The 27,207-nt window shown below is 40.5% G+C and overlaps 1 protein-coding gene across 1 annotated transcript in view; it reads left to right on the forward strand.

The window, feature by feature from the left end:
• LOC306879114 (kinesin-like protein KIF1A) overlaps nucleotides 1-27,207 on the forward strand; it is a 74,771-nt gene that overhangs the window by 40,474 nt on the left and 7,090 nt on the right. The window contains exons 23-40 of the mRNA XM_079431830.1: nucleotides 448-520; nucleotides 649-739; nucleotides 833-981; nucleotides 1,079-1,257; nucleotides 2,052-2,189; nucleotides 7,352-7,470; nucleotides 7,836-7,921; nucleotides 8,214-8,349; nucleotides 8,799-8,961; nucleotides 9,059-9,149; nucleotides 9,236-9,354; nucleotides 9,466-9,521; nucleotides 12,540-12,648; nucleotides 12,834-12,900; nucleotides 13,043-13,127; nucleotides 13,219-13,324; nucleotides 15,897-15,923; nucleotides 26,712-26,826. Coding sequence (XP_079287956.1) covers nucleotides 448-520; nucleotides 649-739; nucleotides 833-981; nucleotides 1,079-1,257; nucleotides 2,052-2,189; nucleotides 7,352-7,470; nucleotides 7,836-7,921; nucleotides 8,214-8,349; nucleotides 8,799-8,961; nucleotides 9,059-9,149; nucleotides 9,236-9,354; nucleotides 9,466-9,521; nucleotides 12,540-12,648; nucleotides 12,834-12,900; nucleotides 13,043-13,127; nucleotides 13,219-13,324; nucleotides 15,897-15,923; nucleotides 26,712-26,826 — 1,909 coding nt within the window. The remainder of the gene's footprint in view (nucleotides 1-447; nucleotides 521-648; nucleotides 740-832; nucleotides 982-1,078; nucleotides 1,258-2,051; nucleotides 2,190-7,351; nucleotides 7,471-7,835; nucleotides 7,922-8,213; nucleotides 8,350-8,798; nucleotides 8,962-9,058; nucleotides 9,150-9,235; nucleotides 9,355-9,465; nucleotides 9,522-12,539; nucleotides 12,649-12,833; nucleotides 12,901-13,042; nucleotides 13,128-13,218; nucleotides 13,325-15,896; nucleotides 15,924-26,711; nucleotides 26,827-27,207) is intronic.

A 27,207-nucleotide genomic window follows, 5' to 3' on the forward strand; every position in this document is an offset into this window, starting at 1 on the left:
TGATTGGCCAGCTATCCAGTGCATTGTGATTGGCCAAATACCTCAAGCATGTTATGGAAATGTTACTCCCCTTACCATATTTGGAAACACACAGCATCTCCACGACATGACAGTGATGGTAACAACACTACAGCGAGAATAAAAGTTACGCCTTCTTTCGTTGCATATACATTTGTGCGGTGTTATGCAAATCTTCCAACACAGTGACGTAGGTTTGTGGGGGCGTGTTTGAATAAGGCGTTTTAGGGAGGAATGGGCAAGTCATAACTTTCTATAAAGAATATGTCTTTAGTTTTGAGACTTTAATCTTTGAGACCTTATGGATCTTATATATGCACAAACAGCTTGTAACACTCGAAAGTGAAAGGAAAAATTAAATTGCGTCATATGACCCCTTTAAGATGTGACATTTGTGTTGTCAGAGTCATCAGCTCTTTGTTTGTATAGACTGCAGGAACTTGAGGAGCAGTATCGCAAAGAGAGAGAAGAGGCCAACAATCTACTGGAGCAACAGAGATTAGTAAGTGACGTAAACAACACTAAGAGCTTAAAATAAAACTTTTCCCCCTATACTCATAACTTTACTATTAAGTATGATATGACACTTTTTTAGTGTTGATATTTCACTGTACTGTATGTCTTTTACAGGACTATGAGAGCAGGTTAGAAGCCCTGCAGAAGCAGGTAGATCGTTATTACCCTGATGCAGCAGAGGAAGATGAAGAACCTGAGGAGGAAGGTGACTAAATTGTGAATGGCAAAAATTTTACTAATCGCAATGACTCAGTTTAAATAACTCAGCCTCTTGTATTTCAATCTCTTATACCCATAGTGCAATGGACTGAGAGGGAGACAGAACTGGCGCTGTGGGCTTTCCGTAAATGGAGATGTTATCAGTTCACATCTCTCAGAGATTTGCTTTGGGGCAATGCCATCTTCCTCAAGGAGGCCAATGCCATTAGCGTAGAGCTAAAGAAGAAGGTGAAAGATTTAGAAAGACCAGAAAGAGCTGAATCACTCTGCTAAACCTTTAAAATATAACAGCGTCTTAATTGATTTTGCCTAATGTCACTTACAGGTTCAGTTCCAGTTCGTGTTATTGACGGACACGCTTTACTCTCCACTTCCACCTGACCTGTTACCACCCGAGACTGCTAAAGACCGCGAGAAAAGCCCATTCCCTCGCACCATTGTGGCTGTAGAAGTCCAAGATCAGAAAAATGGAGCCACACATTACTGGACCCTGGAGAAACTCAGGTAATTTTTTTAGAGAATAAACTTCTAAGCAGATTAGGCTATTTAGACTTTCACTAAATTATTTGTGAACTGTCAGTATCCAACAGTGGGCAGGTGTTACAGGAGATTCTTTTGTGAACCAACTAATGATATTTCCACAACATTTCGAAATTACTGGCTTATTTGATGTTTTAAACAGTTTAAGTATTTATTAAATAAAATGACTGACATCTTTGTTTTTGCTAAAGCTAATTTTATAGTTAGCGTTCTTTGTATCCTGGCCCAATGGACCATTTTGATTTTTCTTTTTTCTTCACATATGTCTCATAGTTAATCTCAGTCTGCTCTTTACAGACACTTTTGACTCTTTGGTACCCACCACATTTACAATTTTATTCTTTGTTGTGGTGGAAATTACACAAAAACTGATGGACAGTCATATTTTGTGTTTATATGTTTATAAAGTATTTTCACACAGTAATTACTGAAATTGTTTGGTATTTCATGTTTTGTTTTATTTTGATAGTTTTATAAATATAATTATCATTATTTGAATCATGTAATCTCATATTTTAAGATGTGAGTAAAACCATAAAAGATACATAAAAGGTGTTCGAAAAGTAGCAAAAAAATAGTGAAGCCATGTTATTGCAGGACAACAACAATAAAATCGATTACCTGTACAAAAAAATCGAGTTTTGAGACACAAAATGCTCATGGTTGAAGAAAAGCCCAGCTACACTTTGAGTCACCTTGGGTTTCGTAGTATATCTAGTATTTACATTACAAGTGATGTGTAATGCTGCCCCCTGCAGGCAGAGGCTGGATCTGATGCGAGAGATGTATGATCGTGCTGCTGAGGTGCCTGGCAATGCTCTTGAAGACTGTGACAGTGTGCTGACTGGAGGCGATCCGTTCTACGACCGGTTTCCCTGGTTCCGTCTGGTTGGAAGGTGAGTTGTAAGGTTACATCAGAGCATGGCTAGATAGACACACTGGTGTTTAGTACAGAATGCCCCTGTACTCTCTGACTACTGTCAGATTAAGACCACACGATCAACAACATTCATGTTGGATTTCTCCTCAAACTATGTTTCATTTGAATGGCCCATTTAAAGTGAATTCATTTCTGTTATGCAGAACGAAAAATTAGCAATTCCCGTTGTGTTTTTGTAATTGTAATAGCAGAGCATCTTGCAGGCCTGAAAAACTGCTGGAACGAGAAACTGCAATAATATGTAATGTAATACACATGTAATTAAAGCTGATCTCTACGGGATATATGTAATTTTGCTAATTCCTCTGAGGAATTAATCCAGAGTTCTTGCCCACACGCTTTTTAAGAGTGCAAGATTTTTGATGCTGCTTTATTCAGAAGAGCATGAAATCGATTTTCCATGCACTTTCAAATTAGGTCACACGCTTCCCATTACCCTGTCTACTTCAGAGCTGTATGACTTGCTGTTAATCTCGCCTTTAGTATATCTTTAAAGAGTAGTTCACACAAAAATGAAAATTCTGTCCTCGTTTAATCACCCTTATGTTGTTCCAAAACCTTATGACTTCCTTTCTTCTATAGAACTCGAAAAGAGAGATTTTTTAATTATGTACTTTGCTCTTTTCCATGCAATTACAATAAGTGCAAACTGGAACCATATCTCCAAGATGTATGATAGCTCTGCGTGACAAACAGATTTTGAATGGTTATTTACTGATAATTTTTCTCTTCCGTTAGCTTTTAACTGCTACAACTGGATCAGTAGCTTAGGGGAGTCATTATCATTTAGACTGGTTTTGTGAACTACATCAACCGATTCATTGAAAAGATATGCATCACGGACCAGACATCACTTCTTCTCTCTTGAATACTCCAAGGAGAGCTAGGGTGTGTGTGAGTGAACCTTTTCAATGAATAACTTTTTTGGTTGAGATTTTGATCTGTTCCTCACACAAAGCTATTTTATGATGTCGGAAGACTTATCGTGACCAAACTGCCTTTACTTTTATGGTGGTTTTGTGGAGCTTGACAGTCCCCATCCTTATTCACTTTAATTATATTGAACATATTGGCTGATATATTTAATATGTTCTAAGTATCCGAAAAAAAACCCCAGAGTTGGAACGACATGATGATGATATTATTTGATAAAGTTATTACAGTATTTACATTTTGGTTGAACTATGCCTATAAAATGTACACTATGATTTAAAAGTTTGGGTTTGGTACATTTGTTGCAATGTCTCACCAAGCCAGAATTTATTTGATCAAAAATGGATTAAAAACAGTAATATTGTGAAATATTCTCTTAATTTTTCATTCTTTAATGTCACAGGATCTTTCAGAAATCAATATGCTGATTTGATGCTTAGGGAACATTCTAATTATTATCAATTTTAAAAGCAGTTGTGCCATATTTGTTAGGATTGTTTGATAAATACAAAGTTCAAAAGAACAGAATTGATTTGAAAATATAAATATTTAATGATATTATAAATGTCTTTACTGTCTCTTTTCATCAATTTGTTGAATAAAAAGTATTAATTTCTTTAAAAAAAAGGCAAACTTTTGAAAGGCAGTGTAATATTGGAATAGTGAAACGTAATGGAATCTTGTTACAGGCTGCTGTTCACATTTCTGATGAGTGTTTTTTTTTGGGTTGAGTATGTGTTGTATGCCCATGACCCAGCTATTGGCCTATTGAAAGAGTTTACTTACCCACTTGCGAGCAGAAACAATTAAAAAGACATATGGCCCCTCATACTAACTGGGCTCCCATGTCTTTGGCTACACCAGAAACCCCCTTTTCTCCACATGCCTTAGTGAGCAAGCGAGCGACCCTAACTCCTCCCCCACCCCCTCCTCCCCCACATCAACCTCTGAAATCACTGAGCTGGTCCACTCGTGGCCTGACAAGAGGGTGGGGACAGAGTTGGATGACTTGGACGATGATTTCTTATCGGATGACCCATGCTCGGATTTTGAGGAAGAGGAGGAGGGGGAGGATGAGGATGATGATGATGAGGGAGAGTTCTGCAGAAGCTCCAGCAAAGCTGAGGACCCATTTTACGATCGCTCACCATTGTTCAGTGTAGTGGGAAGGTTGGTGAGGTTTCAGGAGCATGCTGGGAAAGGAAACTAGCTCTTTCACACTGAGACTGGGTTGTTGCACAACAGTTCCTATTTAAACTGGGTATTGCACATTATGTGTGCACAGCACTCACACAAACTGTAATGTGTATACAGTGTAATGTATATACAATATGTACACTTAAACATTTTGCTTACATAATGATAACGTTTACGTTCATACACAAACACATAACTGAAATAGGTATATGTTAGACATATTCAAATAGGATGATAGTTTAGAATGAATTCAATTTAAAATTGCTGTGAGTCTGTACATCTCTTCTGAGTGAGCTTTGAAATAAAGAAGTATAAAAGTAAATACAAATGTTATTGACCTACAGTAGAGCTCTGAAATAAAAGGACAAGAGACAATGGTCAATTTGAGATTTTTTTTATTTACAGTAATTAATTATTTATTGCAAATTATATAGAAATGGTATGACGTGACAAATATCACATTGGTAAAACAAATGAAGCACTCGGAAAAGAAAATCTAAAAATAAAATAATATTCTTAATATATATTTTAAAAATCAAGTAAAATCCATGGTAGCTTGGGATAATATTTATTATTTATGATTAGATTATATTATTATTTATTAAAAACAGTGAATCCGTTTTGTTAAATTATTACAAATATTTGAAAAAAAAAAAATGGTCAAATTAATGTCATGTGGGTGTGATCAAGATGCAGAAATACAACAGGAAACAAGATATAGAGGGGACCCCTGAAGATCCTCATGGCTTTGTGTCACAGTCAAAAAGTCTATCAAAATGTTAAATGATTTGACACATTTATGACAAGGTGAAGTTATTTTAGGTTGTAGTGGGTTGGTTGAGGTAATGTAATGCGACACACACACACAAAAATTATTTATGAATTAATCATTCATGATATTTGTCCAAAAATACTTTCCAATAATTATTAAGATGTGTACACTTTTTATTTGATGGTTACACCATTTGTCCTCTTGTGAAAACAATATAAAAACATTTCTAAGAATTGAGAGTACATGTTTTAACAACAACATTTTCCAAAGATTTTTCTTTTATTTATCTTTGCGCCTACTATTTGTCAATGACCCTTGTGGTAAATCAGTTTGTGACATTGTTGAGGTCTCTTGAGGAGACATAAGCGTCTTTGGTCTGAAGAAAAATCTAGTGGAGTAGAAAGTCTCCACTTGATCTTGTTGTTGGAGAAACCTCTACAATATTAAAAAGATGTGATTTGTCTTTCCTATGGGAAGAATTCCTGGATTTTAGTCAGCATGTCTGGACTTTACCCTGTCTTCTCCCATTATCATACATTTGACTTTCATCTGATCGCTGCAGACACACACCTTGAGCTTCTGGGTTTCATTTCGGCCAAATGATTGTGATAATTGAAATCAGAATTGGCTGGATGTCAGCGGCACCACCCAGCGCAGCTATGCCAAGGTCTGTGTCCCAGCTTTACATGCACCGCATCACTTCTTCAAAGGGGTCCGTCAGCTTTGAAGTGCAATCTCCAAACACTCATATTAGCTGTTTGTTTTATGTCCTGCAGAAACAAACAAGACCAGATTTTCGTTACATGGCATGAATGTCTGATGAATGAGAAAATAGCTATTCATCTAAAGACTTACTAATTGGTTCATGTAATTCAGCCGCTTGGTTAACTCCGAGAGTTTACATATCTCAAGATGAAAGAGCTGGTTTCTAGCACAGCTGTCTCTCTTCTGGGCATGTGAGATCATATGCCGTATTTCAACCTTTTTTGTGAGATTTTACATGGAAACCTTTGATGAATTGGCTCAGTCTTTTAAGTTGCGCTTGTGCAATGCACTGCACATTTGTTACAGTATGGCCGCTTTTTTGCAGTATATTATTTACCTTTATTTTTTGGTATTTGCTAATGGTATTGTCTATTCACATTCACAGTGTCCAGAACTGCTACATGTTATGTCACCTCGTTCACCTTTTTTGTCACAAGCATGCTTTTTTGTACCTCACCAAACCCCCTTTTTTGTTCAGCACTGCCGTATCATTCAGTGTCTACACGTGGAGGATGGGCAATGTAATCCTTGACGGTAGAACCAAACAGTCCTATTTCTGGTTCTGATCATAGATTATCCAGATAAAAACATATTGAGCCACAAAAGCTGTTCTGTCATATAGTCTGTACATTTGACACACACACACACACACACACACACATACATATATATATATATAGTGAAGTCCTAACCTTTGAGACCACTAGGCAAAATGTTGTACATTTGTAATTTACAAATAATGTTATGGTCAAAGTTTGGGGTCAGGAAGATATTTTATTGTTTTTGAAAGAATTTGTGCTTACCAAAGCTGCATTTATTTGATCTAAAATACTTAAAAATATTTAATTCAAAATAACTGTTTTCTATTTCTATAATGTATTTTAAAATGTCATTTATTATTGAGATGGCAAAGCTGAATTTTCAACAGACGTTACTCCAGTCTGCAATGTCACGTGATCCTTCAGAAATCATTGTAATATGCTGATTTGGTGTTTATTTGAAATATAAATATTTTGTAACATTATAAATGTCACTTTTGATTAATTTAATGCATACTTGCTGAATACAAATATTAATTTATTTAAACAAAAAACAACAACTTTAGAGCTGTAGTGTACATTACATCTTTCAAAATCCTTAACCTTTCTTTATTTTGTAGTTTTAAATGAAAACAAATCCTCAATTTTCAATGTGGTCTCAGATTTATTTTCTGTGTATTTTTTTAGGGGTTATCTTCACTTCAATTCCATGCTCCTTAAACTTACCCAAAATCTTAAAAATACTCACACCTTCCTGTTTTATATCATGCACCCTGATCTGTGAGGAATAATCATGTCCAGGGCCACAGCAGTGCCTGCTTGTGTCTGTATGTTGCTCAATGTTGTGTCTGTCCTGTTTGCTGTACAGTCGATCCCTTGGACAGACATTTTCTTCTTCCCTCTCTCCTTTAGGGGATTTGTGTATTTGAGTAATCTGCTCTATCCTGTGCCCTTGGTCCATCGGGTTGCCATCGTCAATGAGAAGGGAGAGGTCAAAGGTTTCCTCAGAGTAGCTGTGCAGGCAATATCAGGTAAGATTAGGACTGCAAGTGTCTTGCAGAATCTACTGGTGAGTAGAGGGACACATATTTCAATGTATCATTTTATTGTCTAGTATCAAAATGTTGAATCATTTTAAATGTTTTTAAAGATTATTTTCAATGAAATGATGAAAGTAGTAACGTAACCGTAAAATCAGGGGAAATTAACATGCACTATTAAGTATTCAATAAATTAAAAAAAATCTTCTTCTGCATCTTTAGTTTAAGGGAACAGAGTTTAGTTTAGTGTTAGAGGATGTGTTTAGACCAGAGGGATACGTGTGTACAGTATGAAGGGCAAACTGTGTGTGACTTCTTGAGGAAGTGATGTGAAGGTGCTCTGGTTTTTCCTCCAGCCGATGAAGAGGCACCAGACTATGGCTCTGGTGTCCGACAGTCAGGCACTGCCAAGATTTCTTTTGAAGACCAGCAGTTTGAGAAGGTATTAACATTTTAACACTTATAATGAAGGAATTTCACAGAAAGGGTAAACCAAGCTGAAAAGACCAGCTTAAATTGAAGTAATTGTAATTGTATAGCCAATATGAACTTTTTTTTTTTTAGGTATGCTAGTTTTTTTTTTTTTGTCTTGAAATGTCTTAAACATTTTTTCTCATAATTCTTAAATTATAGTAAAGTCATTGAAGAACATGTAAATTCATAGGTCAAAAGTGTGAGAGCCATAACAACATGACACCAACTTACTTCAGGTGTTTCTCTTTCCTGTTGAGCAGTTCCAGTCAGAGTCCTGTCCTTCTGGTCTTTCACGTGCTGCCGTCTCTCAGGAAGAGCTGCGAATTGTGGAGGGTGAGGGCCAAAATGCAGAGATGGGACTGTCAGCAGATGAGGTCAACAATAATACCTGTGAAGGTAAGAAACATTGAACATTCTGGACTTATTAAATGAAAAATGTGTTTGGGATTGGTGTATTTTAAATGTCTTTTATGCTCACCAAGGCTACAATAATTTGACCAAAAACAGTAATTGAACTTCTTATTAAAAATTATTTCTTATTATCACAGTTAAAAACATTTTTACAGCTTAATATTTATTTGGAAACCATGATAAATGTTTTTTTTTTCAGGATGAATAGAAAGAACAGCATTTATTCAAAAAATATATATTTTGTAACATTATTGTCTTTGTTGCCTCTTTTGATCAATTTAATACATTTTTGCTGATTAAAAGTATTAAAAGTAAAAAACATAACCTTTGAGTTTGTGTTACTGAAGTCTGCGTCTATATGCCAGCTTCAGCTATCCCATGGAGATTTCATATTTCTTTGACTTGACATCTTTTCTTTCATGTGCTTTTCATAGCTAACCCAGAGGAGCTGGACAGCCCTGTCAAAACCGGTCTTGATGGCATACTGGAAGGCGCTCTGGATCACTTGAGGATTGGAGAAGTCTTTACATTCAGAGTTACTGTGCTGCAGGCATCAAGCATATCCGCAGAATACGCAGACATATTCTGCCAGTTCAAGTAAGTGCCTCTGTTCTGTTTTGAAGTCTGTTTCCACTAGCGGACATTTGTCATTGTTCTGTATCTAATTTACTTTCATTAAACTTCTCGTTTGTAGTTTTATTCACAGGCATGACGAAGCGTTTTCCACAGAGCCGTTGAAGAACACTGGACGTGGTCCACCACTTGGCTTCTATCATGTGCAAAATGTGAGCTTTACACTAAAACACACAACACCACGTCACGCTGATTTTATTAGACTTAGGGTAAAACACTTGTTTCTCTGACTTTCCAGATTGCTGTGGAAGTGACTAAGTCTTTTATAGAGTACATAAAGACTCAGCCAATCGTGTTTGAAGTGTTTGGACATTACCAGAAGCAGCCTTTCCCTCCGCTCTGTAAAGATCTCATTAGGTAGATCCAGGCTATATTTATTATTTCCAACTCTGATTAAAACATGCTACAAATGTCTGGATTTATTCATCAAATATACTGAAATGACAGCCAGATCTTTCTTTTTTTCAGCCAGTTGCGCCCATGCAGACGACAGTTCCCAAGAGTCATGCCTCTTTCCAAACCAGGTGAGGGCAATGAATATTTATGACCATTTTTTTATGATCATTAACATAGAAGCCCCTCCTTTTCACTTCATATGTGACTGCGTGTTGGTATGATTCTTTAGGGTCTTCATGAAAAGTATATAACATACTTTGGTTAAAATTTCTCAATGGTAGTGCAAAACAATAAAATTTTTACCTTGTCAAAAACAGCTCTGTTCACTTGGTGCATGTCCCTTTAAATGCTAATGAGCTCTGCTCACCCCGCCCCTCTCTTCCATGGGGTGATGAGCAGTTCTTATGATACTGTTAACTTCAGCCGCATTCGTCACAGAATTTGCTAACTAGCACATTTTTAGGAAAGGCGATTTGCAAAGGTTCATTAAAAAAAACCCTTATACTCGCTTCTTCTGTAGGTGAAGCTGGATCACAAATGATCTGCACGAACATAGGTAGATCTGGAGGGGGGGGGGGGGGGGGGCATTCTTATCATTATATGGTGGTTGTGTGCACACATTGCCAAGCCAACACACATTTATGTTCAAACACCATGTAAAAGTGAATTTTGCATCTTATGATCCCTTTAATGTCTTCTGCCAAATTACATTGAGGCTAAAGCTGTTTAGCACATATTCTTGTCTCCGTCCTTTGTGTTGCCTGTTTTATGTTGCTGTTTGGGGTCCATGTGCCCATGTCACAGTCTTTGTTGTTGGTGGTGGGTGTAGCCGCAGATAACGACACCCCTCCTGATCGGGAGAAGAGCTTGGAGCTGATTCGCTACCTGCTGCCAGAGGTCTTCAATGGGGCTCTGGTGGACTCGCTGTCAAGCCACGCCCTCAATGCAGCAGGCGTAGCTGTTTCCTACCTCCTTGAGGGGGAGGAGCAAGCCAGGCTGCCGGCCCCGCCCTTGTCTATCTGTTCAGTAATAAAAGCACAGAAGCCGGGTCTGTAATGGTTCTGAGTTCTTAAGGCCAAAGGATGTTCCTGAAACTGAACCTCTGGTCTGTCTAATGCATGTATAATATAATATAATATAATATAATTTAATATAATATAATATAACATAATATACACAATTTGGTGATTAAGAAACGTTTCTTCTGTTCATGTGGGAAATATTTGTACTGCTTAATATTTGTATGGAAACAGTGGTACTTTTTTCAGGATTTTTTGATTAATAGAAAGCTCAAAAGCACTGCATTTATTTGAAATAGACATCTTTAGTAATATTACAAATGTCTTTATTGTCACTTTTAATCAATTTAATGCGTCCTCGATGTTGATGGTTTTTTTTTTCCTTTTTTCCATACTTACCCAGAACTTTTGAATGGAAATGTATCTCAGTTTTCATAAAAATATTAAGCAGCACAGCTATTTCTACAATAAAAAGAAATATTTCTTGATCAACAAAAAAAAAAAACATTTTAGAATAATTTCTGAAGGATCACATTACACTGAAAACTGGAGTAATGGCTGCTGAAAATTCAGCTTTGTCGTCCCAAAAATAAATTACATTTTAGAATATATCAAAATAGAAAACAGTTACGTAAATTATAACAGTATTATCAAATAAATACAGCCTTGGGTAAGCATAAGAGACAATCTGGAAGAACTTAATTACTCCAAATATTTGACCATAATTGTAAATTATTCCAAAATATACTTGGACATTTTCTTGGAATGTTTTAAATAGAAAAATAGGTGATGTTTATACAAAGTGTCCACTTATTTTCCCCATTTCACTGGGAGTCACACAAACTCTCTGCATTGACAGATTGAAGGACGCTTTGTTCCAGCGACTGTGTTTCGGCCTGTTAATTCTGTGTGTGGGTGTCTGTCTTTTTCTCTCCCTCAGCCTCTCCATACAAACCTCATCAAGCAGATGGACAATTTCAATTTTGGCCTTTTTCTCTGGCATCATTCACCAGAAATAAACTGATGAATAGTACTGGAATAAGAATGTATCAGTGCATGAGTAAAACTGGTTGTTCTGTCACTTGAAACTGTGCTTGATGATGCAGTGGTCCCTAAACCTCTGTGGAATATTCGTTTTGGGTCATTATTATTAAATATTAGGTTATTGGCTGTTATTTTTTATTAGATTACTTGTCTCTTGACGGATCATATTCACTGGTTTGTCTTACAGAAAGAGACAAATTCAGAAAAAAAAGTGTTTATAACAAATAAGGGTATTAGTTAAGTGTGAGTTAAAGGAATAATTCATCCTCAATTGAATATACTGTCATAATTTACTCACCTTCATAAAACGTTTTGATAATTTTGTTCCTATATATCGTAAATTAATGTGGACTGGGGCTGTCAGACAGCTCCAAGAAAGCACACACAAAAAAACTTCTGAAGCTCCAGTATCTTGACATCTTGTTCATGTAAACACATGAAAGAAGTAGAGAAGTTTGATTTCTTTCAATTCATTTTTTAGCTTGTGTCTAGTTGGCAAAATCTGAATGATTTGTTTATACATCAAACAAATCTGGTTTTCTGTTTTAACTCACTGACTCAATATATAGCTATCATATGAATTCAGAAGATAGCTGAAATAGCGCACAAGTCACAGGAATAACTTTCATGATACAGTACTAACTTTATGGTGATTTTTTGTCATTTTGCTGTTTGACAGCCCTAGTCCTTGTTAATTTACATTACATGGGAAAAAAGTGGCCAGAATACTCTACAGAAATTCACTTTTTATGTTCAAGGGAAGAAACTTTTTATATGTGGTGAACTATTCCTGTAATAATTCTGCTCTGCATAAGCAGACGTTCAGGGATCACTGTAATTCAAATGACTTTATTCATCTTAACAGCAGTGTGCCTTTACTTCGGACCCCTGATCTCCCACTCCTGCTCCTCTCTAACTATGGTCTATTTCTCCTCTTATAATGTGATCCATATCTTCATCTCCCCTGTGGAATTCTAGTATCCCTCTCATCTGCCATTGAATTATTATATTCTTTGGTCTACGATTAACTCAATATCTATACGGCTCTCTTTCTCACTCTGTCTTTCTCTGTTTTCTGAATAGTACCTGCCACTAAACTGACAGCTCTCACACGACCCACGGCAGGACCGTGCCACTGTAAATACGACCTGATGGTCTTATTTGAAATTTGTGAGCTAGAGGCCAATGGAGAGTAAGTGTCTTGTATAACTGTTGACCTTTTCACTTTAAATTGCCGTCTGAGTAGAATAGATTGTAAAGTCGATTACTGGGGCTTGTAAAGGTGATTGAATAAATTTGTCATATGGTACCTTAACAGTTATGTCTAAGAAAGATGACAGTGTTGGTTATTGTACTTGACACATCTCTCCCTTCCAGCTATATCCCAGCCGTAGTGGACCACCGGGTAGGCATGCCCTGCCATGGCACATTCATGTTACATCAGGTACTTGTTGTGTTTTTTTTGTTTTTTTTGTTTTTTTTTTTCTCTTTTCTGTCCATTTACCTTTCCCTTGTCCCATACTGTGTTTTGTAGAGTACAAAATTATTATGTAATAACATAAAATAATTCAACGTTTACATAACAGGGCATCCAAAGGAGAGTCACAGTCACCATAGTGCATGAGTCAGGACAAGATATTGAGTGGAAGGAAGTGCGAGAGCTGGTTGTAGGTGAGTTTGAGCTCAAAATGAAAAGCTTATGTGTAAACCAGAGTGAAATTTGATGATATTCTATAAATGTGACTGATTTTGTGTTTGACAGGGCGTATCCGGAACATGCCTGAAGCAGATGAGACAATCATCGACCCCAATATTCTCTCTCTCAACATACTGTCTGCAGGATACATCCGACCCGCACAAGATGACAGGTACGTTCCCAACCTTAAGTATGTCAAGACATCTAAAGACCAGTTTGGCAGTTTACAAATTCTCATGTGACTTTAACACAAGACATCTTGAAATATATGCTTGTCATTTTATATTCAAGAACACTCCCATAAGGGAGTTTTATTCTTCTGTCATGAAGCCTTTTTGCTCCACACACAGTAGCAGATTTTCTTCACTTTGGCTGTTTCCCACTACTCTCTTTTTAAAACCAGGTCTCCATTTTAGTGATTGCTGTACTTAATACGACTCTCTCCTCAGCCTTGGCTCATGATCTGAGAGCTGGAGCCAAGCCTGTGACAAACAGTTCTCTGCACAACTTTAAAGCGATGAGTTTTTGCCAAATAGCAATGAGTCAGTGAACCAAACCTTCAAAACAGCTCTTAAAGGCCTGTCTTAAAGGAGTGATTCAGAATCAAACAGCACAGCCACAGTGCCAGCCTTAGATAAAGACAAGAAGTATATTCACACTTTTATGTTCCGTTGCACAAACATATCATAACTTGCTGCATGGTTGTGGTGGCTGACGACTGGCACATCCTAGTATTGCCTTATTGAGTCTTTTAAGATTCACAAGAGGGTGCACATTACATGGGGTTTGGGAGAGTCTGATCTTCCAGTTAAAAGGGAACCAAAAAGAACCTCAAAAGAAGTCAAAACAAGAGGTCAAGGGATCTTAAAACTACACTACCATTCAGAAGGGTCTATATGATTTTTTTTAAATGTTTTTTTAAAGATGTCTCTTATGCTTAACAAGGCTGAATTATTTGATCAAAACAAACATTGTGGAATAATATTATAATAAATAACTTTTCTATTTTAATATACTTCAAAGCTGAATTTTCAGTGGCCATTACTCCAGTCTTCAGTGTCACATAATCCTTCAAAAATCATTCTGATATGCTGATTTGGTGCTTAAGAAACATTTCTTAAATGAAGCAGTTAGTTTTTTTTTTTTTTTTTTTTTTTCTAGGGTAGTTTAAAGGAACAGTATTTATTTGAAATATAAATCTTTTATGACATTAGATATGTCTTTACTGGTAAACTTGATGCATCCTTGTTAAAAATATATATGCATTTTTTAATAGTAGTAAATATAATATAATAATAATATATAATAAGTAGTATATATAATAAACTGGAAAAAAGTTATTTTTGAATGATAGCATAATTAAACTGTTTTAATTTGACATATTACGGAATGTTTCATTAGCTTTCATTTCAGGTCTTGTCATTACAGGATGATTGTTGGACATTATATAAAAAACCTAACCTGAACAACTGCTGTTATTTTTTTTAGATTTACACATTTTTTTTTAGATTATCAATTTTCTGTCTAAAAAGTTGATAGTGAGATTGTAGGTTACTGAAAACGAAATGGTTAGCATTTGGCTAGCTATGTTTGTAGCTCCAAACAACACGGTTGTACATGGTACACGGATACAATAAGCCTTGATAAAGGCTTAAAATATCTTAACGCAACTTCTCAACACACCTCTTTCACAACTGTAGGATTGTGTTTAATCATTGCGGAGACATTGCCGCATGACATAGTGTAACCACAGGGGGTCAGGATGTTTTTAACGTATTGCTTGATTGACAGACTAATCCATGAAGCTGCTCTTTTTCTGTTTTATAAAACACTGCACGTAAGACACAATGTGGTTTTATTAGCCTTGATGAAGGAGGTCACACTTTATTGAACCAACTGTCTGAAAATATTAATTCACTATTTTCAGAAAGGTAGGGAAATGGTTCTCTAGTTCACCTCCTTGCTGGCTGTGCAAGTCTTCCCATCTGATACTGGTCTGCATTTGTGTCCATTCTCATCTGTTCATTCCATTCGCTCTGTCCACACTCCATTGCTCAGACTCAACTACCTGCTCACTGAACCACACAGTGGATCGAGTTCTTGGCATCTCTGCTAGTCACCATCACGTAGTTCTGATCTGCATGTGAAGACTTATTTCTGAAGAATGTTTACCATTTAAAATCACTAGAAGCTAATTTATTAACACTTTACTACTCAGATCCATCATTAACACTCTCTCATCATGATAGTGACTGTAAACAAAAGCCCACATTTCTCATATCATGTTATGCTAGTAGCCAAACAAAGCATTTTGTCATCTGCAATGCATTACTAGGACTTTACCTTAGATGGGCATCATATATCAGCATCTAGACTTTGCAAACATGAAATAAAGTCAGAATCTTTTAGATATATTATCAGATTTGTCCACCTGAACCCCACTGAAACAAAACCGCATAAAAGAGTCATTCAAACCTTCTGTCAAGCAGCAGTGACCTCCTCTCCTGCGATTTAACCACAGATTGTCCACACTACCTATAAAACCATGTATCAGAGCTGGATTCATGCACCAATGCAAAGGAACAAGGACAAATATGTGACAGGAGAGTTGTGAAGTGGCCTTGACAGCCACATTATATTCAAACAACAAGTCACATCATTGGAAACAAGCTGCTGGGCCTCCACACAAGCTTTTCTGATATTTTTCTAGTCCACTAACAGAATGTTGTTTTGTGTTTTTCCAGACAGTTTCTTGATTCGGACATGCCTAGGTATATTATCTTCAAATCCCTTTCCTCTCATAAGACACACACACACACACACACACACAGAATGTGTATTTATCATCCTTTTATTTATATGGCCATCTGTCCAATCAACCTCCATTGTTCTTTGCATCATTTTTTGGTTCTTAAATAATGCTCTTTCTGCCTTCTTGTTGGTTTGCCTATTTATTTTCTCCTTCCCTCCTACTGTTTCTGAAAATGTGAGAGAATTTCACTCTGGCTCCCATGGAAATGCTTTTGTGTGTGAAGCTTCTGTTCTGTATTGATGTTTTTGACATTTTTGGCACCTCTAGGTGACTGGATTGCATGGCTTGGCTTTTGTATGGGCTGCGTTATGGCTAAATCATTTGCAGGAGGTGTGGTAGAGATCTTAGTCACTTTCTCAGCTAACAGGGAATGTTTTTAGAATTTTGGCTAAGGTATTCTTAAAGTTATGAACAAATGTTCTTTCAGTAATGCTAATAGAATGTTTGTTTAAAGTTATCTGGTCTTTAATAATGTTCTAAAAAGTTTACAAAAAAGGTTCATGGACCTTTTCTCAAACTTTTATTTTTATTTTTTATATTACTACTTGTTTCAGAAGTAGTAACATTCAAAGGTTCCCATAATGTTTGCAAAATGATAGAATGTGAATAAATGTCTCTTTAACATTTGCATAACCAAACTGGACATTTTGAAAACATGGAACAAATTTGAAACATGAAAATTAATCAATTTTTAAACAACTTTATAAATAAATGTGTATTCTTTGTCAGTGACTTACTCATCAGTCACACATTCTTCCAGTTTGAACTACAATTATTAAAAAAAAAAGAGTAACTCTACCACACACAATCAGTCCCACATAAATGTATTGCTCTTGCTCAACAAATCAGATGACATCTCTTAATTAAAAATTGATGGGTTCTGTTAAACTTTTCTGCAGCCAGATCAAGTTCCATCACAAATGTCAAAGCAACACCGTAAAACACAACTTTGCCTGTGTGAGGCGATAACTGTGGGCCAGACCACACACTGTGAGGTCTATGTTGTTTATGGGTGGGAGGGCTTGCTCCGCTAACTTTGGTATTAATCATGAATCTCTGAACAAAATTAGTGTTACATTAGTCTACTGAGATTTACGATCTCATACAAAAAAATGCGTTTAGTCATGTTTATTGACAGTTAGCCTCTGCTGACATACTCTGCTCATGAATAGCTGTTCTTTTTACCACTAGGGGACAGTGTTTCTTAAGAGATTTTAAACGTTGTGTTGCCTGAATGACTATGAACACACATTTCTAAAAGCTGCTTGCTCTGCAGATTGTAATTATCAAATCAGGACAATTATAAGCTGCTTGTTTGTAAATATAAGGGTAGTGTATTGGCACAGAGGGGTATGAGAGCATTGTTATTATCCAGATCTGTTTTTCTTGTTGTGTTGCCAGGACTGTTTAGTTTATCGGGGCAATTACAGATCTCACTGAGAATTTTATTGATCATACATTCAATTCAACACCCTTTTCTAACTGTTATTGCAAAACCACAGTCACAATCACTACGAGTTATGTCGTGACAACATAGGGGATTTACTTGGAAGCCCCAAACATCTCAGACTTAAGAGAAAACGCCAATGAAAATTGGCTAGTGGATTTTGCATACCTGAGCCACTCCCCGTACATACGGGTATAAAAGGGCGACAGGTACATCCACTCATCAGATTTTTGCTTCGGAGCCAAGTGGATGAAGACTGTGCGATTCTCCACAAAGCCTCATCTTTGCTTTGTTCCTGGTTGGCATCACGGTGCAGGCAGCGGAGTCCCTTTTCACCATCGATTTTCCTGGGCACTTCAACTGAAAGAGCAATTCTAAAAGAGCAAATCACAGACGATCGCGTCTTTTTCAAGATGCCGTTTCGTCCGTGTCCTCTTGGTTGTGGTCGTTTTCTGTCCGTGGATGACGGACACGATTGTTGTCTTCAGTGTCTGGGTCTCCAGCATGCTGAAGCTGCGTTCGTGGATGACTCATGCGTCTGTTGTGGGCGTATGAGCTTGACATCGCTGCAATCTCGTCTTTCCTTTCTGAAAGGATTGGCACCCTCTGCCGCCACCCGTCCCGGTCTCTCTGGCTCCCAGCTGGCACTCTGGGAGATCTGAGGGTTACAGTAAGAGCCTCTCCGCCGGGTACGTCCCCACGGACCTCTTACTCCTCACGCAGCGAATGTCCCGTCCGGCTCCCGGGTGATTTTGCTGGTTCGTCCCACGGGACGCCCAGCGTTTCATTCGGTGCGTCGCCCGAGGATGGGATGTCGATCGCAGCATCGAGGGACGGGTTTACGTCCTCTGAGGATGAAGGTGCAGCAGGGCTGCCCCCCTTGGGTGTGGTCGCCACCGCTGCACCGGACCCAGAGTTGACGGCCATGCTTGCCTGGGCAGCCGTGAGCATCGGGCTGGAGGTCAACAGACCGCCCAATCCCGAGCCCTCGCGGCTGGATTATTGGTTTCTCGGAGTGAGGCGCGGCTCACAACTGCAGTGCCTTTCTTCCTGGAGGTGCATGAGGAGCTGACGAAGTCGTGGATGGCCCCTTTCACGGCCAGAAGCCGCTCGTCCGTCTCCTCCATCCTCACTACCCTCGATGATGGGGCTGCCAGGGGGTACGCGGGCATTCCCCAGGTGGAGAGAGCGGTCGCGGTGCACTTGTGCCCACGAAACGCCGCCACTTGGAGGAATTGTCCGCGTCTCCCGTCCAAAGCCTGTAAGCTGACGGCTGCTCTCGCGGCCAAGGCTTATAGTGCTGCGGGCCAGGCAGCCTCTGTCCTGCATGCCATGGCTATCCTGCAGGTACACCAAGCCAAGGCACTCAAACAATTGCACGAGGGTAGTTCCGACCCGAGGTTGATGCAGGAGCTGCGCACGACTGACTTCGCTCCATGAGCGACGAAAGTCACGGCGCAGTCCCTCGGGAAGGCGATGTCTACCATGGTGGTCCAAGAGCGCAATCTCTGGCTCAACCTGGCAGAGATGAAGGATGTCGACAAAGCACGCTTTCTCGATGCTCCCATCTCCCCGGCTGGGCTGTTCGGCGACACTGTCGAGGGCTTTGATCGGCAGTACAGAGGCAGACAGAGGCGATCCAGCACATCCTGCCCCGGCACGATGCACCGTCAACGGTTGCCCCCGGGTCCAGGCCTCCGTCTGCCCGTCACCGTGGGCTCCCCCCTGCGCCCTCCAGAGCTGCTCCGCCCCGTGCCGAATCAACACCTGGGCCGGCGCGTCGAGTCTCTCGCAGGAGGGCGGCGCCCCCCGTGTCCCAGCCGGGCTCTAAGTTGTCCAGGAGATCGACGAAGCGGCCCTGACGCAGGCAACCCGGAGATGTTGGAGTTTGCTCTTTCTCAGGAGACGGCGGGGATAGCGCCGCTCTTTCCCCCGGAGGTGGGCCGGGTGGAGAATCTTGTGTTTCCTTTTGTTTCTGTTCCGCCGTTGGCCCAAGGGCCAGCGATACCCACAATTTCACAGAAAGAACAATCCCCTTTTCCTCTGGGTTTTCAGGTTCGCGGGTTGACAGTGTGCGACGCGCTGCCTCCTCACTCTCGCCCGCGACCCATCTTGCCAGCGGCCAAGAGAGTGCGGTTCGGGGATGTAGTGCCTCCCCACGCACCTCTAGCCAGTCCCCTTTGGGACCCAGGGAGTTCTGTAAGGATTCTTCAGAACACGCTGCCTTCTGTACCAATCCTGGATCTGCGAGTCTTGAACCGGGCCTTTCACAGGCTCCCTTTCAAGATGTTGATGCACAGGCGCATGATCAGGTGCATCCAGCCCCAGGATTGGTTTGCAGCGATCGACCTGAAGGATGCTTACTTTCATGTTTCGATCCTTCCGTGACACAGACCCTTCCTACGGTTTGCGTTCGAGGGTCGGGCATGGCAGTACAAGGTCCTCCCCTTCGGGCTCTCCCTGTCTCCCCATGTCTTCAGGAAGGTCGTAGAGGGCGCCCTTGCCCCGCTACGGGAAGTGGGCGCCAGGATCCTCAACTATCTCGACGACTGGCTCATTCTGGCCGAGTCCCGAGAGCAGTTGTGCAATCACAGGGATCTGGTGTTACGGCACCTCAGCCAGTTGGGGCTTCGGGTCAACTGGGAAAAGAGCAAGCTCTCCCCTGCGCAGAGAATCTCTTTTCTCGGTGTGGAGTTAGACTCGGTGAGTATGACGGCGCGCCTCACGGACGAGCGCGCCCAATCAGTGCTGAACTGCCTGAGTTCCTTCAGAGGCAGGACTGTGGTTCCACTGAAACAGTTTCAGAGGTTCCTAGGGCATATGGCATCCGCAGCTGCAGTCACGCCACTCAGATTGCTTCATATGAGACCACTTCAGCACTGGTTGCACTCCCGAGTCCCGCATGGGCATGGCACTTCAGGTGAATATCACACGGGAGTGTCGCCGCTCCTTCAGCCCCTGGACGGACCTTGCCTTTCTACGGGCCGGGGTGCCCTTAGAACAAATGTCCCGGCATGTTGTTGTCAGAACAGATGCCTCCAGCACGGGCTGGGGCACTACATGCAATGGGCAGGCAGCCTCGGGGCTCTGGACGGGGCCTCGACTGCTTTGGCACATCAACTGCCTGGAGCTGTTGGCAGTGCATCTGGCCTTGCGGCAGTTTCGGCCACTGCTGCTAGGCAAGCATGTGTTGGTCCGTACAAACAACACTGCGGCTGTCTCGTACATCAACTGGCTGGGAGGTATACGATCACGCCGCATGTCACAGCTCGCCCGCCATCTCCTCCTCTGGAGTCACACGCAGCTCAGATCGCTGCGCGCTGTCCACATTCCAGGGGAGCTCAATCGTGCGGCCGATGCACTCTCACGACAGCTCATTTTCCCCGGAGAGTGGCGACTCCATCCCAAGACGATCCGGCTGATCTGGAGTCGATTCGGGGAAGCTCAGGTAGACCTGCTTGCTTCCCGCAAGTCCGCCCACTGCCAGCTATATTTCTCCCTGACCAAGGGGCCCCTTGACACGGACGCACTGGCACACAGCTGGCCTCGTATTGGCCCACCCGGACCTGGTTTCCTCGCGACAGCCCCTCTCTGGTGCATTCCTCTGAGGAAGGAACTCCTTTCTCAGGGGCTCGGCACCATATGGCACCCGCGTCCAGATCTGTGGAACCTTCGTGTGTGGCTCCTGGATGGGACGCGGCAGACACAGGCCGTGGTAGAGACCATCACTCAGGCTAGAGCTCCTTCGACAAGGCAAGCCTATGCACTGAAGTGGAGTCTGTTCGCGAACTGGTGTTCTTCTCGCCGGGAAGACCCCCGAAGATGCACAATTGGAGTAGTGCTTTCTTTCCTGCAAGAAAGGTTGGAGCATAAGCTGTCACCCTCCACCTTGAAAGTGTATGTGGCTGCTTTCGCGGCCCATCACGGTGCAGTGGACGGCCGGTCCCTGGGAAAGCATGATCTCATGGGGAGGTTCCTGAAGGGTGCCAGGAGGTTGAATCCCCCTAGGTCACCCCTGATGCCTCTCTATCATCCTGGCTGGACTTCAAAGGGGTCCCTTTGAGCCGCTAGACTCAGTCGAGCTGAAATTCCTGTCGGCTAAGACAGCGCTCACTTCCATCAAGAGGGTCGGGGACCTCCAAGCATTTTCGGTGAGCGAAGAGTGCCTTGTGTTCGGGCCGGACTACTCTCACGTTGTCCTGAGACCCTGGCCTGGATACGTGCCCAAGGTTCCCACCACGCCCTTCCGTGATCAGGTGGTGAACCTGCAAGTACTGCCTTCGGAGGAGGCAGATTCAACCTAGGCGTTGCTGTGTCTCGTAAGAGCTTTGCGCATATACGTGGACCGCACCCGAAGCTTCAGAAGCTCTGAGCAGCTCTTTGTCTGCCACGGAGGTCAGCAGAAAGGGAAGGCTGTCTCCAAGCAGAGGTTGGCCCATTGGATATTGGAGGCCATCGTCTTGGCGTACCAATCCCAAGGCGAGCTGTGCCCCCTCGGGGTGAGGGCTCACTCCACACGGAGTGTTGCCTCCTCCTATGCGTTGGCGCACGGTGCCTCTTTGGCAGACATCTGTAGAGCTGCGGGCTGGGCGACACCGAACACCTTCGCAAGATTTTACAGTCTCCGCATTGAGCCAGTCTCTTCCTGTGTGTTGGGTAACAGGTAAGTGGCAGGAAGATTTGGGCGGTGTCATGCTTGCTGCGCCATTCCCCCTCACCCAGAGATACGAGCGCCTTTTTTCCTCCTCCAGTTCAGTTCCCCGGACGGCGAACCCTGGTGGAGTCCTCCAGCACCCCCGGCAGTCAGACTGGGCGGAGCAGTCTGACGCCAGGCCCAGTACTAGTCCTAGCTCGCCCGGGTCTCCGGTCAGCCCCTGTACTCGGCTAGGTGTCCGTATGGCCTAATTCCCTTCTGGTAATCCCACACGTGTATTTGTCCACGGTACGGTTTCCCTCACGGTAAACCCGTGTCTTCCCTTTGACAGAGCTCTCTGTCAGGCCCTGCTGGCAGCCCTCCTCCCTACTCCTAGGTAGGATCTGCCCCAGGGTCCAGTCGTATGTAGTACTGCCCCAGGCCTGGGTCAGTCCATATCAGTGTCTCCACATGTTACCTCCCTTTGGGCAGGATGTGGCCTCGGTAGCGCCCTTCTCCGGAAGGCTCGCTTCTCCGTCGTTACTGCTATGCTGTAACAACAAATAGGAAAGACTTGAAGCTATCTTTCATAGAAGGTCAAAATCCCTTCCGACTTCTTGGGTAAAGGAACAGCGGCTTGGCTATCTCCAGCAGCAATGTACTCAGTGGTCCCTGCGGGCACCAAGGTTAGCGAATTTGCGCTGGGGCGATGGGAAGGTTGCGACCTTCGCATGGCATTTGTCTGTCACGCACTAGCTTGTCAACATCTGCATGCCACAAGACGGGGTTCAGGTTGTGGCGCTTTCCATAAGATCCCTATGTTGTCATGACATAACTCGTAGTGACCAACAGATAGGGAACGTCTCGGTTACGTACGTAACCCTTGTTCCCTGATGGAGGGAACGGAGACGTTATGTCCCCATGCCACAATCCTGAACCATCGCTGGTTGCCTAGGACTCGTTCTTGGCTCCTCAGCGGGTAAAACCTGATGAGTGGATTCACCTGTCGCCCTTTTATACCCGTATGTACGGGGAGTGGCTCAAGTATGCAAAATCAACTAGCCAATTTTCATTGGCGTTTTCTCTTAAGTCAGAGATGTTTGGGGCTTCCAAGTAAATCCCCTATGTCGTCACGACATAACGTCTCTGTTCCCTCCATCAGGGAACGAGGGTTACGTACGTAACTGAGACGTTATGTACGTAACCAAGACGTTTTTCATATATGTTTGATCTATACACAAAAAATATCCTGTTGTCTATAAAAAACTGGCAGCTGCGGTTACCAGAAATCCCCTGTAAAAAATACTGTGACAATGTTTCCAGTATTACAGGATGGCATATTGGTGCCTGTATATTTTACAACTTTTACAACGGTATATTTTAATAAGTGACATAATGTTAGTATACCAATCTATTTGAATGATCAAAACCTCCTTTGTACTTTAAAATGTACTGATAACCACCACAGGTGGAACAATAAAACATACCACATGATGAAACGGAGTTCATCATAAATGAGTTGCTCATAAAACATAGGCAGTACTCATATATTCAGTGTATTCATATATTCAATATTGTGCACAGCGTCATACAAACAAAGACAAAACACCATCAGGGTAACACACGGCACTAAAATAATGCAATAAACATTAACTAAATAACAGAAAATGTAACACAACATACTCTACATTATGTTATCTACAACAAATCTGAGAAGAAACAAAGCTAAATATAACAATGCATGATTTTTCACACAGGGAATTTTTGGGGGCCTGGAGGGCCGGTGTCCTGCATAGTTTAGCTCCAACTTGCCTCAACACACCTGCCCTGAAGTTTCAAGTATACCAAGCAAGACCTTGGTAAGCTGCTTCAGGTGTGTTTGATTAGGGTTAGAGCTAAACTCTGCAGGACATTGGCCCTGCAGAAACAAATTTGGTGACCCCTGATTTAAACTATATATTAAATGTAATGCAATATTAAACTATTTATTTAACAAATGTGGTAAGGAAAGTTACTGTTAAACCAAGTTTACAGTTAGCATTTTTACAACAGTATAAATTACTTTTTCATAATTTGACAAATTGTGGACATAAAGAACCTAACAAATTGAATGCAATAAAAAGAAATTGGGAAGGTAAGAAGACTCCTTAAAGCACTTGATATTAGTCTTAGTATACACTTGTCTCCTTGGTAACCGTATTGGCACCCAACAACCTCCAGTGTAGTTCCTAAGAGTTTGCAGGGGAGTTGAGTACAGAACTGCAGTGTCTCTCACATTCATGTTGTCACAGAAAACATTTTAATTTCCAGCAGCCTGGGTGGCAGAGTTCAGCAGCTCAGCAATCCATGCAAGCATTACCTCATTGGTAGCATGCTTGCTTTCTTACCCCTGTGCAATGAGCAATTCTTCAATATTATTTAGGTCCTCGATGCAAGCAGAACCAATAAACTGAGAAAGAAATGTCTCGCTGTATATTTTGCCAAGAATATGAGTTATAGTTTGGATTGGCTGATATAAGAAATTTAAGGGAAAGAAATATTGAAAGGGAAGTTAAAACAACAGGAAATCTCTTTTATCATGTTTAATGGGGGGTGAAAATTATCCTCACAATCCTTCATGTTGCTTGGTATGCTGAGCTTGATTTATATGTGGTTGTTTGGGAGTGTACAATAGCATCAGAAATGGTTTGGTTGGGTGTCTTCTAAATGTGATCTTTATGAGAAGGTCTGTGTTTGTCCTAACCTTTTAAAAGGTACACTTTGTACACTCAGCAGTTGTGGGGCTGTAACTACCATATGTACCCTAAATATTCAGATGGAACATCAATATGGATTTTTCATTTGCAGACATATCCAGAAGTTTCTAGAAATGTAACTCTTTTAAGGCCAAGTCTAGACCTATGTCAGGTCCAAACTAAGTCTCAAACCAAATTTTCTGTAACCGTTTTACATATATTAATTTCATAAACCCTGTTGCAGGACAGTGTTACTCACACTCATGTTTTTCCAAATCTGTTTTAATTTCTGACTTAATTTCTTTTGTGTGTCTAAAAAGAAGATATTTTGAAGAATGTTGGAAACCAAACAACACTGAAGCCCATTGTCTTCCATTATATGGACCAAAATAAAATGTCTTCTTCTATGTAACAGAAAAAAGAAAGTCTTAGAATAACATGAGGGTTAGTAAAGGCTGGAATGCACTACATGATTTTTGACATCTGAACAGATATTAAAATGGCAGGCGTCATACGCCTGACTTGGTAAATGCTTACAGAAAAAAACTACACTGTAAAAAAAAAATCTGTAGTTTTTACAAAATAATTTTGGCAGCTGTGGTTGCTAGAATAATTTAGTAAAAAAATAAAGAAAAACTGTAAACACATTTACAGAACAAACTGTAAAATTAACAGTATAAAACTCTAACTTACAAACAAGAAAATTTGAATGTAAACCAGTAACCAGAAGGTGCACAGAGTCATTCATGCAAAACACCATCATGGTAACACACACAATACTTAAATAATGTAATAAACTTTCATTAAACAACAGAAGATGTAACATAAAGCCCAAATGTACATAACTGATAACAAAAACTATTAAAAAGCATGATTATTTAAACAAAATACTTTCAAATGTGGAGTGTCATGCAGGGAATTCTGGGAATATCAGTTTACAGTGTTTGACTGTCTATTAAACATTGATTAATTTTTTTTTTACTTCTAAAAACTGTACAATTAACAGCACTTTACTGTAAAATTATAGACCTTTTACAGTTTTCCCCTGTATATAGTACGGGAACTTACTGTTTCCCTATATTAACAGGTTTTTACAAAATTTTACAGTTAAAATTACACTTATTTTTTTACAGTGTAGGCATCATGCACCATACTATTTTACAGTACACAATTTTCTGTGAAATCTGTTAACTCCAACTTCCCAAAATCTTTTATTCATCAGAGCGAGGGTGGGTAGGCTGGAAGTTCAGCAAGGTGAATATAATTTATGAGTAAGATGCAGCCCATACTATTTTCATGTAGTACTTTTTCATGATATAGCATAACTTCAGGGCCAATATTAGGGTCTATGAGACCATAACAGAGCTGATGTGAGTTGATAGAAGATGCAATAACATTTTTCGAATTGTTATATGCTAACAACCAGCGACCGTTGTTTACTTCTCTGAACTCTGTCTTGCCTATGATTCTATCATTGATTCTTTCCTTTCCACCTAAAGCATTTCCTTGGGGATTGATCCTAGGTATACGTGTCCCCTTGTACCTGCCTCCCTCCTCTAATGATAATTTCTTTCATCCCTCATTATTTTAATTTGATTTTTGTATTTTTATTGATAACAGTCATTGATTTACACATCATTGGTGGTGGTATTCATATCTAGTGATGAAGTTAAAGTGTTTTTTGCATGCATTTATATTGTCTCTCCTGGTCACCATTTTTTAACACTTTTGTGTTCTTAGAATGTCACTTTATGCAATATGATCTGATTTATCAGATGTAAGTGCTTTGCTTAACAAGCTGACCATATGTATTATGTATTAACATAGCATTTAACAATAACACATGAAATTATAATGTAAGAGAATATGTAAATTCACCTTATTCTATAAATGAAATGATATCTTTAAGGCTATTTTCTACCGTTAATCTAGGACATTCTACCGTTTTGATGCTGCTTGGGATTCATCCATGCACAACTCTTTGCTGCTTAACCGTGTCACTCCTTACGGAGAGAAAATCTACATGACTCTGTCTGCTTACCTGGAGGTAACCAAAGCCATTCACTTATTTATATGGGGGGATGAGAAGTTCATTTGGGAGAGTTACAGACCTACATGATTTAGTTCCAGCTAATTTAATCTACCAAACAGCCCACAGCATTTGTAATGGTTGAATAAAGTACATATGTGGAAAAAGAGGCAAACAGCAGTAAACTTTGTGGCTCTATAGAGTGCAACAGTGCTTGCCTACTTTTAGTAGTGGTCCTGGTGTGAAGCATTTTTTCCTATTCACTTTTCCATAGACATAAAAAAATAATAATAATAAATAATAAACTTGAATAAAGAATTTTATGATGTTATGAGCCAAACTTTTATTTAAAGCAAGTATTTGAAAATCAGATAAAAGGCCATTTCTTGACGAAACATT

This window comes from Barbus barbus (assembly GCF_936440315.1).
Source record: "Barbus barbus genome assembly, chromosome: 13".
In the NCBI taxonomy this organism is placed as follows: domain Eukaryota; kingdom Metazoa; phylum Chordata; class Actinopteri; order Cypriniformes; family Cyprinidae; genus Barbus; species Barbus barbus.